At 37.8% G+C, this 16534-nt stretch overlaps 1 protein-coding gene across 7 annotated transcripts in view; it reads left to right on the top strand.

The window, feature by feature from the left end:
* Nucleotides 1-16534, top strand: part of itga8 (integrin, alpha 8) — a 77157-nt gene that overhangs the window by 48593 nt on the left and 12030 nt on the right. For all 7 annotated transcript variants that reach the window (XM_055163261.1, XM_055163264.1, XM_055163259.1 and 4 more), the window contains 7 exons: nucleotides 3791-3846; nucleotides 4763-4920; nucleotides 5268-5399; nucleotides 7095-7162; nucleotides 8279-8426; nucleotides 9753-9845; nucleotides 14269-14348. In XM_055163261.1, the coding sequence (XP_055019236.1) occupies nucleotides 3791-3846; nucleotides 4763-4920; nucleotides 5268-5399; nucleotides 7095-7162; nucleotides 8279-8426; nucleotides 9753-9845; nucleotides 14269-14348 (735 nt within the window). The remainder of the gene's footprint in view (nucleotides 1-3790; nucleotides 3847-4762; nucleotides 4921-5267; nucleotides 5400-7094; nucleotides 7163-8278; nucleotides 8427-9752; nucleotides 9846-14268; nucleotides 14349-16534) is intronic.

Genomic DNA, 16534 nt, shown 5'->3' with positions numbered 1-16534 from the left:
CGCTTTACGTCTGTCAGAAGAGGAGGAGAAGGGAAGAGTGTCGGAGAAAGGAGGAAGAAGACAAACTGAGTCAACAGCTGCTCTACCTCAGCCCACTCCTGCATCCCGCTCGCAAATCCAAAGACCAGTGGAGGAAAGTCTGAAGCGAGGACTGGCAGATAGCGCATGGGATCGCGTCAGAAGGGCGACCCAATGAGCATGCGTTGAACATCGGAATTATTTTTAAGAAGAATAAACTTTTACATGATCAAGGAATAAATTAGTTTGGCTTTAAAATCAGAATAAACCACCCACTTACTTCAAAATTAAGTTTAATTCCGAATAATCATTTTCATTAGGAATTAAGTGCTTACATGTTTTTTTTAAAACAGATTTAACGCTCTCATGTAAACGTGGCAAATGTTCCTTTACTGACATAAAGAACAACCAGTAACAGAGTCTGCTTGCTATTTCATTATACCCTACATAAATGTGTTTGTCTGTTAGGAAAAATGACACTAAAAGCTGACAAATCACCCCATCTCCAAACAGTTTAGATCATTGTTGTGTCTATGGGCAAGACGCTTCAACCACCTTGCCTATGAATGTTTTTGTGAGTGAGTGATTAGCGGTGGCGCAGATTGGCAACCACTTATCTGTGAATTAGCTCCAGGACAGATCTTTTCACAATAGAGCTTGTCATCATTGCGTATTGAATGAATGAATATTTTTACTTAAGTTCATTCATCGTCATATAAAGAAACATGTTTGTCGTTATAAATATGTATGTGTGGAAACTAAATGAATAATGGTTCTGGCCTCCTGTAGCACTTCATAAAACACAATATAAATCAAACCCATTATAATGATATCTGAAAACATCTGCATCCAAAATGTATTTTCTTAGAAATACATATATATATATATAGAAAAATCTTCCTAAGAAAATGGGTAAGGGGTCAAAGGAACTAAAGTTATTGCCTGAGAACTAAATGTACTTCGACACAAATCCATGTTTCTTATATTACAATGTTCATCAATGCCAACCACTGTGCACTAGTTTGGCCTTATTTTCTTACATTCTTAGTTTTAAAACTCACTATATATCCTCTTACACTATAAAACATTGTTAAACTTGGTGTTTGGCAGAACATTTGAATAACAACATAGCGTCAGTGGTTCATGTAAGGAAACCCGTCAATTTTATGCATAGTCATAAAAAACTGTGCAGTAAAAGCCCATTCAGAAATACATATTGTAAATTACACATTCCCTAAGACTTGTGACCCGTACTTTACCTTCGCTCCAGAGACGACTGCCATTATTCATGAACTGCCTTTTTGTTAGCGCTTTATATAACTCAGAGTGCACGTTCTCTTATATCCGTCAAACCCAGATCCACTCAGATTTGAAATTAATTTGAGACTGTATAATGCTGTTTAGATTATATTATTGTTCCAGTGGGATGGCTTTTGGCTTTGAATGGTCTGGGTTTTGAGTCTTGTTACGGGGGGAAAGGCTACGGTCCCCTGCTGCTCTACCACATGTAGCTTTTGAAATATTGGATCTGTGTGTCTTTAGGGCTGCTCGGACAGAAGAAGTGTGCACGGCAAGTCTCCATCCTCCATCAGGGCATCTGCATATGTAGTTGAGAGTAGCAGTTGGCAGTACTTCTCAACTTAATACAAGTGGTTCAGATTGACAGCCACAGCTAAATTGTGTAAACCGCATTTAAGTTATTTAAATAAACCGTATACTTGAGGACGGAATATGAAATTTGACATTACACCACAAATGCAGTTGTAAGGCAAGGTTGTTTAAAAAGCTTGAATGTTTTTGGAAACTTAGAGTGGCACAGTTGTTTGACAAGAAAATCAAAAAATTCAATCATATAATTAATTGCAAAACTGCGCATTAATAACAGTATCATTTTTAAGGGCAAGATATGAAATTTGTACGTATCCAGTTGGAAGTCAAGGTTGTTAAATCGTCTTAAATGGTTTGGGAAACTTAAAGCTGCTCTATAAAGTGGGTCGACTGGAAAGTAAATATTAAGTAGACTACAGTGTTCAAAAGTGAGACATATGTTAAGCAGTTTATTGAAGGAAATATATGGAATTATATATTATTACCCAGCTGAGATTAAGGCACATCCAAGGTTATTTAAAGGCTTAAAGTCCAAAAGCAACACTTGGAGTTGCAAAGTTATAAAAAAGTTTAATGGCTAGTTTTAAATTGAGTTCTAAGGAGACTCCTGGGTTAAAAACTGAAACTTATTTATGCAAGTTTAACAGTATGATTACAACATCTGCAGTTGTATTCATACCCAAGGTTGTTTAAAATTGATGTACACTGTTAAGTTGCAAAGTGGGATGACAAGAATGTAAAGTTTTAAATGAAATGCAGGGTCGACCGCCTGGGAGCAAAAGTGAGACTTATTTATGCATATTTGGTTTGCAGAGAGAGCTAGACGGCTGTGTGTTGGGTGTTGAAACACAGATGCATTCTGGGGGTAAATTACATACAGTAATCACTAACTTGGACCAGGGCTGTTCAGTAAAATGGTCATTTCCGCACTGTATACTGTTAAGTCTGACTTACAGTGCTTATTATGGACCCTTACACTTGTGCACACCCCACTAAACATGTATTAAAGACACGTGAAACCACCTGTATGGGTCAAAATGACTTAAGGGAACAATTTTAAACATTTTATCACACACACAGACGCTTCGACTCACATCTGTATCGCACACTTAACTACCTTACGATTATTTTGTCATCTAATAATGCCCATAATTGTTAACAAACAGCCATCTACAACATCTGCGTTTGCACTTCAGGGAATTGGACCAAACAAACAAATATAAAATTGAGGTCATTGACTGTTTTATGGAGCACTGGGTCTGCAGGCTTCCTTAAATTAGTCAATATTAAGTGCTCCGGGTTGCACGTGTGGGCGTTACTATCCTATACGTGATTGCAGTTGCGATAAAGGCGCACAAGTGTTCTTAATAAGCACATAAGTGGAGGAAATGCGGAAAGGCTTCTCACTCTCCCATGTCTGTGTGCACGACCAGGCCCCAAGAGACACTCCGATCTGGGGTAAAGAAATGAACCATGCCTTGCTAACACATAATGATTTTAGATTTATTGTTTTTATTTGATTTGATTACAAAATACACACTCATTTAGACGTCCAAACAGCTCAATGTGTTTATGCTGAGTTTTTCGGTCATGGCAATTATTCGACTGTTTGTAACTTTGAAATGTCAAACTTTTCATGAATTAATTTATCACTATAAAACTACTTAACAAGATGTCAAAACCAGCTTTATAAATTAGTAAAAATATTAACAACTCTAGTCCATAAATTTATTCAAGTGTATAAGCTGACCATTTGAATTTTGGAGGACAGAAATCTCCAACATTTTATTTGGAACATTCTTATAGAGAAGGTTAAATAAGGATGCATTTACTCACTATACTGTGAAATCAATCATTTGACTACAATAGCAAACACAACATGTAAACACTCCGTTTAAAATCTACAATTATATTGATTCCAGCTGACAAACCATGGTTTTCACAGTGATGAAAAAAATAGCACCATTGCCATAGCACTTAACAATTCAAAACAACAGTATTCTATCTTTTTAATGCCCTCGAAATGTCGCTTTTCATAGCAAGCTGAAACCCATGAGTTATGATTTCTCTTGTTATGTTTATTTTTTCTCTCTATGGCAACATACAGTAATAATAAAAATTTTTCCTCTGTTCTTTCCCTTCCACCTCCGTGTTTCCTCTGCAGTCTAAAGGTGGAAGTCTGCGCGACCGTGAGCGGAGTGGGCATCCCCAGCTTAATGGGTAAGCAGCTGTGTGCAGTGAGACAAACCGCAGTCTGTGGGTGGGACGGAGTCTGAGCCAGGACCAGTGTTTGCCTCATTACAAAGACCTGCTGAGAGACTGTAGCTCTGCCAGCATCATCAGTGAGGAGAGCAACAGGAGCAGCAATAAGAACAATACAGACTTTATGGTTTATTTATGTAGCAGAGTGAAGTAGAGTGATACAGGTGGTAGGTGGAGTTCTCCTTAGTTTAAGGTAGGGTTGTCAAAATAATATCCAGAAGATACTCACTGACACCTAAACAAGAACTGAAAAAAGGTACATTTGGAACTTTCTTGAATAGTTTTAGACTTGTCCTGATCTTTTTCTAGTATAAGACAACACAATACTATATCAATATCAATACAGTATTAAAGAAACAATTATTATTACATTTGATTGTCTGAAAAGGAAGTTTTTTATTATTGTCAATCAAAATTGGAACTGAGTATCAAATGATTCATTAGACTTTAATTGGAGTTTAAAATTTTAGTACAACTCAAATTTAAGGCTGTGATCACATTTGCACATAACCAATATTAAAATCAGGATTCCAAAATCCAAAATTAAACCTGGATTCAACCATGACTGTGGTAAGACTAGAAAAGAATCAACCCAGGTTTACCTCAAAACGATAAAATCTGAAACAAACAGGACTAGTGACTCTATCTAGATTAATGGTCGGGTTGCGGTTCAAAACAATTCTGGTTTTTAGTTTAGAAATAATTGTGTTTGCACTGAGGTGATTCTAAGTTGCAACTACTATAGCCATGATATAATCCTTTCAACCTGGTTATACACAGTAAGAAGATCCTTTCTGTGTGAAGTTTGCATGTATTGGTTTCCTCGATGCAACTTTAGTTTGATGATCATTTTATCATGACTGCTTGTGTTCAGAACTGATGGCCGAGCTGCACCTGGACTGGCTGAAAGGCGGCAGAGGCGGAGTCAAACGAGTCCTGTTCCTAGACACACAGCAGCCACAGCGCACGGGCATCCTGACACTTGGCCGAGTCAACCCACAAGCATGCATCTCCTACACTGTTTACCTCAGGGTAAATTTAGAGAACACTGTTGTGAAAATATATAATTGCCGTTTTTTCTGGCCAGTTTTGTGATTTTGATTCTGTGGAATATTCCTGGTAACATTTAAAAGAAAACGTCTCATTTGTTATGTGATTTCCTGATGTAAATTATGAAAGTATGAGCATTTTTTATGAGACGAAACACAGATAAATGATGCAAGAAAAGCAAATTACAGAACATGTTTATGTCTAAACTGTGGAAAAATACCCAATGGAATCTTCATGATTTACCATTTGTCATATCACCCTTTCCTACACTAATGCTTAACTGCAGACTTAATAAGACTTGTTTTCATTCTTTTTCAATGTTTTTATAGGAAGAGGATGAATTCAGGGACAAGCTGACCCCCATAGCTCTGGCTTTAAACTACAGTTTGTCTCCTTCTGTTCAAAGCAAAGTACTACCCCCTGTCCTCAACCACTACAGCAGCACCTTCCTGCAAGAACATGTACGTAACCACATGTGGATGATCCACAAGTTTACTTTTTCAACACAAATTTGTTTTACATGGGATTTGAGCGTCTCATATGGAATTTGTCGGTTATTTGCCAAGTAAATTTAAAAATAAACAATTGGGCAAAGATGAAATTGTAAGCTTTATCGAAAAGCGAGTCCCAGAGAAAAAACTAGAGTGAGCATGATTTTTTCCACATGGGGTGGGCAATATTGACTAAAATAAACACTGAAATCTCCCATGATAATTATAATGAGATTATAATTTAATATTTTTGCAATCCATCAGAAGTCTGGCAAAAAATGTTACCAAATCCAAATCCACTTTATCTCTAGCACATTTTACAAACAAAGCAGTTTCCAAAGTGCTGCACAGAAATCATAAAATGAAGACAACAAAAAGGTAAATTTGGTCATACCAGTCCTAAAACAATAAAAACTGTGAAATCAAAATCAAAGCAAAAACCATAAAAATAGCAGTAAATAAGTAAAATAAATAAAGTAAATTAAGAGGACCACACAATTCACACAGTGTCAAAATCCAGAGAATAAAAGTGGGTTTTAAGACGAGAGTTAAAACACTCCACTGTGGGGGCTGTTTGGACGTTACACTTTATTTACAATACACTCAAGATCCTAATTTGGCATATGTTTATAGTAATACAGTAGTATTGCTCAACTCCTACCTGGTGATGTCACAATACTAATAAAAATGTTTGAAATCATTCTTATACTAAAAACAGGCTTGATACCCCTTACTGATATATATTAAGGAATATTATAAGTTAATTAATACAATGTAATTACAATACATTTTAATATTCGTATTGATATGTTTTTGATAAATCTGCTCTAACTGTATGCAAACATTTGGTGACTGTTGGTAGATTTACTGCACGATGACTGGTTTGTCATGAACACAAATTTTGAAGTAGGATTTGGTGAAAAAAGCCTGATTCATCAGCCCGTTTCACTTCCGACCTCACAGCATTAGAAGTTTTTCGCTCGACGGTATGCGGGTACAGTACTTTTTATCAATTAACCAAACGCTGATATTTGGTCCTGACATATGTAATGCACCGCCAACGGGGTTAACTGGTATATTAAGCTCTTCCCAAATCCTGTAGGAAGAAGTGCAGTAGCGTCTTTCCCTTTGATAAAATTCACCAAACATTCTCTTTATTCCGGCTTTAAATCCTCAGTCTTGGGAGTTGTTGCCAACATAGAATGTATGGCTCTTTGCTGATTGGCTGGTGCCCAAACTCACACTTCTTTTTGTAAACCTTCTTGTATATTCTGATTCCTGACCTAGTTGCTGGAGAGAAATGAACTTGAGCGAAGGCACTAGGTGGTGCCAGCCTGGCTAATACCGTCCCCCCTTAACAGCTGAAATCTTATTATAGTACTGAAAAATAACAAAAAGTTTCGCACTAGTACAAAGAAAAAGTAGCTGCAATAAATACTGAACCCCAAATACAGTTGTTCATCTGTCATGTATTGAACAAAGTCGATATCGTGACAGGCCCACACTATGATCTAAAAGGTAAAAATGCATCTGGATAAGACTCTATATATAAACGTGCATACAACATGTGAGCTACAACAGTACGTTTTCTGTTTTGAGTACCATGCCTGGAGTTGATCTTCTCTTGTGGTCTTTCCCCATTCACTCCTCTCTTTTGCCTCGCAGGCCTACATTCTCCTGGACTGTGGTGACGACAACATCTGTATCCCGGAGCTACAGATCTCCGCAGCGATGTAAGCCCTGACACAGCCACGCCCTCTGACCTCAACCTGTAAACACTCTCCACGTCACACACCAAAACACAACCAGAAACGCCATCTGCCATTTGTCACACTATATACCATATGTCGTACTGCTGCTGTGTGCAAATCCACCTTTTCTATAGTGTTCCCAGCTGTAAGGTAACGCCATAGCAACATTATGTAAACATCCTGTCACCCCGAACGCAATGGTATTCATCTCCAAACACAAGCACGAGAATGAGGGGTGAAAGCAGGGGTCAGGGCGAAGTCACCTCTCTCAGAAGTGCAACAATGAGGAGATGTAGTGCTCAGTGTTTTACTTATGACCCTACGCCTTTTTTATAAAGTCTATTCAATGTTTCTTTTTTGGTGATTTACTAAACTTGAACTTGAAAGGCAACCAAAATAATACTGACAATACCAAAGTTGTGATGACTCATATAGCTGTTGCACCAAGGACACCTGCGCCTCACCAAAAAGTCTTGGGTTTGATTCATGAGTAAGGCCGACTGAACTGTTAAACTGAACTATTAAACTATTAAATATTAAACTATTGTCAAATTCAAGCATAGGTTGTGCTTAGTAGCTGGCTAAAACATCCAAAAACATATTCTTAAATGTCCAGACTGGTTAAAAAGTTGTGTTAAGTTAAAATTGTGGCCATTGTATCTATAAGGATTGACTGATGTGTTTTTTATTTTTTCATGGCTGGTGCTAATATTGATTGTTTAGAATCCAGAGAAACCTATGGCCAATCAGCTCTGCCTATATTTTTGGGGCGATATGTACGGCTGATTTAGATTTTTCACAAGTTTGTATTTTAAATTTTCTACAAACTCACCCACAGACCTTTTTACCACAAACTTATAAGAGAGCTTTGTAGTCACGTTTTGTGAGTTATCATTTCAAATTAAAGTGTTCAAATGGAGCTTATTGTTTATTCTTACACAGCAACTCAGCAAAAATGTAAGAATCAGTCTCTGCTGGAGATTTAGGGCCAATAGCCAATACGCTGAAAAGAAATACTGATCCAACATATCAGCCTATAGACTAATGTCTATATTCCACACTATTTAACACATTTGATACTTTTTCTCATGCTCACAGGGACCGCTCAGAGTTGGTAATTGGAGATGACAACCTTCTCACGCTAATCGTAAATGCAGCTAACCTCGGAGAAGGAGCCTATGAGACGGAGCTGCACGTCCTTCTCCCTCCTGAGGCAGACTACATCGGAGTGGAGCGACGTGTGGAGGTTAATAACACACACTCAAACACACACACAGCTACAAAAGTGTCTGAAATCAATTACACAACTTAAAAGTAAAGCCCGAAAGGATGTATAGTGGAAATGGACTTACAGGCTTATCAAGAAATGATCTAATGGACTTAGCTGTAATTTCATCGCTTGAGTGACGCCTTCACCTCCTCGGGATTCAAAGCAGGAAGTTACCCATGATCAGTATTTATGATCAAAGTAAGAGGTGGGTAGTGTAGCATAAATGCAGTAAGAGTACTATTAATTTAAAATTACAGTATTCAAATAAAAGTAAAAAGTTGGGATACCATCACGTGCAATGGGACCATGAAACTTATGTAATGGTGAAACCTAAGTCCTGTCAGCTTATTTTGCATAAATCTGTGATTTTTTATTTTATTACTTCTTGTTCTATTTTATTTTTACTTGTACGTTTACATTTATATAATTATGTCTTATTTGATACCTGTCTTTTGCTCTTTCTTGCTACTTATTTAGAATTTATGATCACCATTTATATTTTTGCTCTTTGTTATTATATTTTTTGTGATGTGTGAGCTACTGTGCCCAAATATTTTCGGTGTGGATCAATAAAGATTGCCAAGGTCTAAACCAAAGTAAGTAACTATATGATTAGCTCTGGAAGTAACATCTGACTTATAATTGGCTAACAAACAAAAGAATGTGTAGCTTCTAGGCCGCCTTTTTTTTCTTTTTAATTTGTTTGTTTATTTCAAAGATGAACTAAGCCTGAATCATTCTTCACAAACTGTTTATTAGTGATTATAAAGTGTTACAGTGAACAACTTATGCCAAAAATTAAAACTGTAAGTGAAGCTACAGCTGAATTCTGACCATAGTTTACAGTACGACATCACATCCTGTTTTGTCTTTAGAGCGTGTTCCTCATGAGTGATTACGGCGAAGCTATCAACAGAATATGCTCCACTGGCAGCAACCCAAAAGCTCCAATTATGACTTACAAGCTGCATTAGTGACCACGGGAAAGGATGGGGTCAACTGCCATGTGTGTCCAAGCGTGTGTGTGGATGTGTGTGTGTACATGCATGTTGTGTGTACTAATGAGTGTGTAATAGGGCTGTTTGATTGATGAGGTTGTTACTGTCAGAGCATTCATCACACTCCCCCCCTCGTCGCCCCTCCGTGACTCCCTTCTCCCTTCCCCCTTTGATGATGGGTCCTCCCTTGTTCTTGGCTTTTCTCTCTCATCTCTTGTCGCGGCCTATTTGTCACATGCCCTCTTTCATTCATTCATTCGTTCATTCGTTTGTTCATTTAGTGACACTCTCTCTCCTCCTCCAGGCGCTGTCCCAGTTGAACTGTGAGTACAAGATGGTCAACGAGTCCAGAATGGTCGTGTGTGACATGGGCAACCCGATGGTGGAGGGTACACAGGTCAGATTTTAAACACATTTTATATTGAAAAAAATGCAACTTTCTCCCCTCACGTTTATAAGATTAGAGAAGACAGGAAATGGTGAAATTATGGTGTTCCAACTTATTAGAAAATAGACTTAGCAAATAGACACAACACTGTGCAAGTAATGATAAAAAATAAAATGAAGGGCAACAGCACTGTGCAATAAGTGGCTTTGACTACTGATGCTTTGTAGCTGATGTCCATCAACATTACCCTGGGAGTGTAAAGCTAACTGTAAGCACTGCTCTGTCTGATGCTCTGTTACTCAAGTTATACTTAACCGGAGTTTTATTTTAACACAATCTGACCACAAAGAGGTGACTTGGTTGGAACTACAGCCTCATTTACTGTACATGTACGCAGGTATTATTAAAAACGGAGACATTTCCCTTCTTTTGTACCCATCTTTTACACATAAATGGGGAATTGCCTCTGAAAACTAATTTTTCTGAAAATTCCAGCTAGAGTGGAGATTCTGGAAAACTACGGTTTTGCGTTTGAGTGTAAAGTGAGATAAATAGAGTTTTAGGCAGCTGACTCGCCAAAAGTGCGACTTGTGTTTCCCTTTTTCTATGATAATGAGCATGGAGCATTCATTTCTTTTTCGCACAGCTGATGTTTCATATCGATGATCAAAGACGAATGAGGCTCGGAGGTCAGCAATTTTGCCACTTTTTTTAGCATATCTGTGGCAAGGCAGTCCCGCTCAGTAATGCACGTTGTTCAAGGTATTTTTGAGTAATACTTACAACTTTAATAAAATAAATGCTACGGGTTTAAATCTAACACACGTGCCGCTCAGAGGCTTGGCGTAGTTACGATGGCACTCAATGGCGTATTTATGCAGGTTGATGTAAACAAAAACTTTTTAAAAAACTATGCTATGTGTACGATGTTATTATCGAAAATGGAGGGAGGGAAATATTAGTTTCTCAACATACCCGGCTATGTGTAAATGTAGCCTACAGCAGGTGAGCTGATTTGTGCTGATAAACAAGTCTCTTACACATAAAATTACAGTCGTAAGCTAGCTAGGATTAGTTAACAGTTTTTTACTCTAATCACTTTGACATTTTTGTTGAAAATCAAACACCTAAACAGCATCATGAACGCTCATGTTGATCACAGGCTCATGAAAATGTGTTGTTTAACTCTATTTTGTGTTTTTTAGACTTTTTGTTTGTGTTTGTGCATTGTGTCACCATGGTAATTTCTCAACATTCTGCCAATAGACATAAATGTCGAACACCCCCAGCGTGATGTCACTGCAAAGTATCAATTATAATGTACAGTGCAGCATCTGAACAGGATAAACTGCAGGTAGAATGACATCAGTGTATTAAACATGAAGATTCACATTATTATTATGTTTCAGTATTGCACATGGTTACTACAGGAGGATGACACATGTGCATTTATCCTAAATTGAATAATAATGAATACATTGGATTTATATAGCGCCTTTAAAGACACCCAATGAACTTTACATTGCCTCATTCATTCACAGCTTCCCTGGGGTACACTGACATATGCGAAGCCAATCTGTGCCAATCACTGAGGCATAAAGAATTCTTGAAAAATAAACACATAAATGAAAATCTGCTGCATACTACAGTGAAATGCCACCATGAAGAGACGGGGCTTCCCAGTTATGGAGGTTTAAACGGGAAGTTAATGATCCGAAGTTAAAAAAGTCCAAGTTCAAGTTAAAAAATATCACATAGAAATCCGCTTATTTTATAGTTTCATATTAAGTACCAGTACCAGTTTTCTTTAAGTCGGGTGGCTCAGCAGATTTGAGTGTTATCACCTTGACTCACAAAAACGTGTACAGTGTAATTATTCATTTTTACCTTTCTAAACACTACGTAACAAAGCGTGTCACATATGTTTTACCACAAGACAGTTTTATGTATTTGTAGTTTAAAAGTGCCAAGGCCAAAGACGTGGTGTTTTAGGCCTGGGGGTGACACATGGCATTCTGATAAATCAATTATGTGGTCATGTTTCAACTTTTGGGGGAGGGGGGCATGAAGAGGAGAGGAGCAGGGTGCACCTCAGCCCTCCAGATGTTTCCCATATTTAACTCTCCTTTGCCCCGCTGGACGCTCAGGAATCCATGAGCTTATGCAGAACATGCCTCCGCAGACCTCATGCAGACTGCTTTATATTGAGCTGCTAAATGATTCTCATCACTGGAGTTCTCGGTGGAGCCCTTTGACACAGTTCCTTAGAAAGCAGAAGGGAGTCCACTGAAGTATTTATCTCCATAGTTGGTGCTTGATAACAGTCAGATTTTAATGCTACAGTTTGTAAAGTAGTAAAAGCGCTGGTTAAAAGAAATATCGAAGAATGTTTTGTGTTATAATTTATATGATGTTGTATTTAAGAATGTTTTTTTCATTCAGGTGTTGAAGTATTAAGGATGCTTCTTAGTTTGTTTTAAATGTTAGTATCATGACAACATTATTTGTAGTAGTACGAGTAGTAGTAGCGAAAAAGTTCTCAATTCTATATCTTCTGTAGCTTAGGAAATCTTCTGCTACCCTGAGGCCAAGTATCAGAATCACATTATTTGAAAACACATAAATCTAAATAATTGATATGTAATTTGTTATAATAAATTTTGTACATAATTCTAAACCATTTTACCATGACTGCACAAAGTTGTGTATATAATTTATGAGTACTTAGCAGAAAAAGAAACAAAACAGATTTTGTGGTCACCCCATCTGACAAAGTCTATTGAAATGTGTGAAATTCCTTGTGAGTGTCCTTGTCCTCTTTGACAGGACCGCTTTAAGGCTTATACTATTCTTAACTAACTCCACTGTTTGGGGATAGTTAAGGGTATGTGCAAGGTCTTTCCAACTTTGACTGACATTGAATGCGTTGCCCTATTTGTTAAAACAAAGTGTGTCTAGTTGCAAGATCCATATAGATTAATCTATATACACAACTGGTCAAAAGTTTTAGAACACCGTAATTTTTCCAGTTATTTATTGCAATTCAAGTCGTGCAAGTCCAATGAAGAGCTTGAAATGGTACAAAGGTAAGAACTGAACAGCCAGAGGTTAAAAAAAAAGATAAAAGACAACAAAACACAAGTCCAAGCTCTGCCAAAACTACCTCAGGAAAAAAGATCAAGATGGTGAGCTTGAAAACATAGAGTGTCCAACACAGTCTCCAGACGAAAACCCCATCGAGCTGGTTTGGGATGAACTGGACAGAAGAGTGAAAGCCAAGCACCCTACAAGTGCCACACATTTATGGGAACTTCTGCAACAGATTTGGGAAGAACTTTCTGAAGAATATTTCATTTCTATTGTAAAAAGAACAAGCCACGAGAGTGTTCAGTTGTTATATCTGCCAAAGGTGGACACTTTCATTAATCAAAAGTTTATAATACGTTTTGGCCAACAGTAAATGGTAAAAAACTGGAAAAAAGTGTGGTGTTCTAAAACTTTTGAATGGTAGTGTAATTTTGCTGTTTGCACAAAAAAGATGAACCAGATATGTGATGTGCAAATGAGTCTGACATCTGACAAGACATCAGAAAAAATAAGTCTACTGGTTTTGATTAAAGAAATAGCCAAAGCATATACAGTAAGTACCAAAAAGTATTCTTAACCTAGTATTCTTAAAGTTCCGGTACCAAAAAACTGAACAGTATCCAGTCCCACATATGTCTTTTAGCAAATGTTTATACTTCAATCATGATCAATTTGTTGTGGCCACTTTAAGATGATTCACACTTGTATATTTGTGAATGATTTTACTCAACCATGATAAATTACTTCCTTGGATCATTTTTTTTTGGTCTTTTGAAATCCTCTGACCAATGTCCCTATTTGGCTGTGACGTCTTCCTCTCCAAATAACTTGTTTTTGATCTTTCTGTTGTGTACCCTTGAAGATGTCTACAGCTCCACCACTCTCTCTCACTCCCCCAGGGCACCATGTTACACTGACTACATGCTGTCATATCCTCCTTTGACCATGTGTCTGACCCATTAGCTACATATAACCACACAAGGGCATAAGCAAGTTACATTGTTTTGCGGAAATGATGATGAAGAACCAAAAACACCCCATGTGTTTTGGATTAAACTGGAGGACAGGGGTTTAAACTGAAGAGAGACGAGAAACTTAACTGTAGCTTTTAAGACTACGTCTGTCTGGACTTTGTCAGGTTTGATATTGCTGTTGACCCTTTCTCAAACGTGGTCCTCAGCCCATAACTGAACCTGCAGTTTACGTGACGCGTTTACTGACTCATAGTGAACTCGAAAGACCGTACGGCTTTGAAGAACAGATGCAACTCCTCTGCCCCCTGTCATCTTTTTACAGTCACTCCTTTTCGTTTAACCCTTTCTTCTGTCTTTCTTTTTGTTCGCAGCTTTCTGTCGGTTTGAGGTTTGCCGTCCAAAGGTTGGATGACGCAGGACCGACAATCAGCTTTGACCTCCAGATCCACAGGTGATTCACCAGACCATTCTTACATCCATGGCTCTTAGAATTAAAAAATAGGACCACTGTAGTAGCATGTAATACTTTAAGGCAAGAAAAAAAAAAGATTCAGTGATATATCACGATTCAAAATGCATCAAATCGATTTTTTAAGGTCATGTTAAATTTCATAAGTTCCATTTACTATTCTCATGATTTAAATATTAAATATATTGTATTTCATCCAATTTTGGTCTCGTGAAGGTTTACTCAGCCATAATAATATTTGTAATTACTGATAGATCACAATATATCGAACTTAGTTTTAGCATCGGGATATACTGTGACATATTGAATTGTCACAGGCATATCATAAGTATTGTAAAGACAGACATTCATGGCAATGCACATTCCTACAAAATATTCCGTCTTCTAAATGGTCAACAGTCCTTAAAATGGCACAATAAAACAGGAAGCTCAAACCCCTCATAATCATCTGATATGTTGAGATTCTATAATATAATGATTTCATTGTCACATTGGGGAGCAAGTTAGAGTTTTTCTGTACTCACTGGTTTCACATTGCTTCTTCTTGTTGGGGACACCAAGTGTAGACCACTCAAAAGATATAATAATTAGCTTTTTGTGGTAGTTAATTGTTAATTGCTAAAGTAACAGTCCTAATTTTTCATCACTTGAAAGCTGAAATCCATGGACTGACTACTAGTTTATCTTTCAGTGTAGTTGGGGCAACGTCCAGATCTTGCGCTAGGCTTGGTGTCAGGACTACGCCAGGAAATACTGTCATAATTATAAGAAATATCCACAAATGATTACGGTTATCATATTACTGCTAGGATCCTGGATATCACCATATGCCCCCAAAAACTGCACAATAACAAAACCCCTTGTCCTGTCCTGATCTCAACTGAAAACAATGTCTATAAATCTATAAAATGTTGCTCTGTCATCTGAAATCCAGTAATTCTTTATGTACAAAATCCCCTGCATGCAGTCTCTCACAAAGAACTAGTTGTAGTCCGTGTAAATATGTTCAATGTGTTTCCCGATGCTGTCTGTATCTGTGGTGTGATGAAGCTAACCGCGCAGACAGGACCAGACAGATGGCCCCGAGGAAGTGCACAGCCAATACAAGCTCCGCACAACATGTCTATTGTTTTTCACTTCTTGTATTGATCGTGGTACAGAAAATCATAAGACTAAGGCCCAACTGTTACCAATGGCAGGGTATTTCTCACTGTAGATGCCGTGATTTACTATGGGAACAACAAGGATGGATAGCATTAGGAGTGAGTACATCACAGGGTTATCGCATGTTAAGGGGAGTTATTGTCAGAGGCCAGATTAATGCACTGATAAAAGGATGCTGAGGTTAGTGCTACCAGACAGGAGGCCTACAGGGCGAATAAAGAGGAGATTTATGATAAGAGTGGAAGAGAGAATGTAGTTAGCTGGCATGTTATTTATCAGCTGAAAACGGGAAATCTGCTGAAATATTTCCTCAACCTTATGTAACCTGGGTCTGTCTTTGTGGAGTTTGCATGGTCTTCCTGTGTCTGGTTTGCCTCCATCAACTTAAAAACATTGATAACAGGCAAAAACTTCCATCCTCCACACAGGCAGTCCTGACTAGGGATGGGCATGATTTGTCGATTAAACGATATTTATTCGTTAAGAATTTTGACGATCACGTTCAATTTTAATCGACCAACCAAATTTAGATTGTTGTGCGTAACGTAAAGAGACGAGGCTGAATCTGACAGTGCAAGTACTGCAGTTGTGGCCTCGCAGTCCCACTTTTCAGCTCTGGCACGGCTCCTTGAAGATCACTCTACCACTCAAGTATCCCGTCATGGTGCATGTATACTCACTATCCCTGTAACTGCAACATAAAGTACATGCATCCAAAGGACTCTTTTCAGTCTTTTCATCACAACAGTAGCCAAAATAAATAAAGTGAGTAAAATGACTGTTAAATAAAGAGCTGTGCTAAGAGCTAAGAGCAGCGCTTTTAGTTTATGCAAATGAGCCAAGCGGTTTTAAGTTTTGTTTCTGTAAAATGTAAACAAATGTGCACAAAGCTGCATTAAACACATTATAATCTCAAACGGCTGATGTGGCTCTATAGTGGTTATGGTTTATATGTTGTAAAGTTGAGTTTATTTATGCAGATTAGTAAGAGTAACAATAATGAT

This window comes from Boleophthalmus pectinirostris, unplaced genomic scaffold, assembly GCF_026225935.1.
Source record: "Boleophthalmus pectinirostris isolate CB_2022bp ecotype Guang Dong unplaced genomic scaffold, ASM2622593v1 HiC_scaffold_6, whole genome shotgun sequence".
Lineage (NCBI taxonomy): Eukaryota > Metazoa > Chordata > Actinopteri > Gobiiformes > Gobiidae > Boleophthalmus > Boleophthalmus pectinirostris.
Note: the sequence above shows the minus strand (reverse complement) of the source record. Positions and strands in the feature narration are given on the sequence as shown.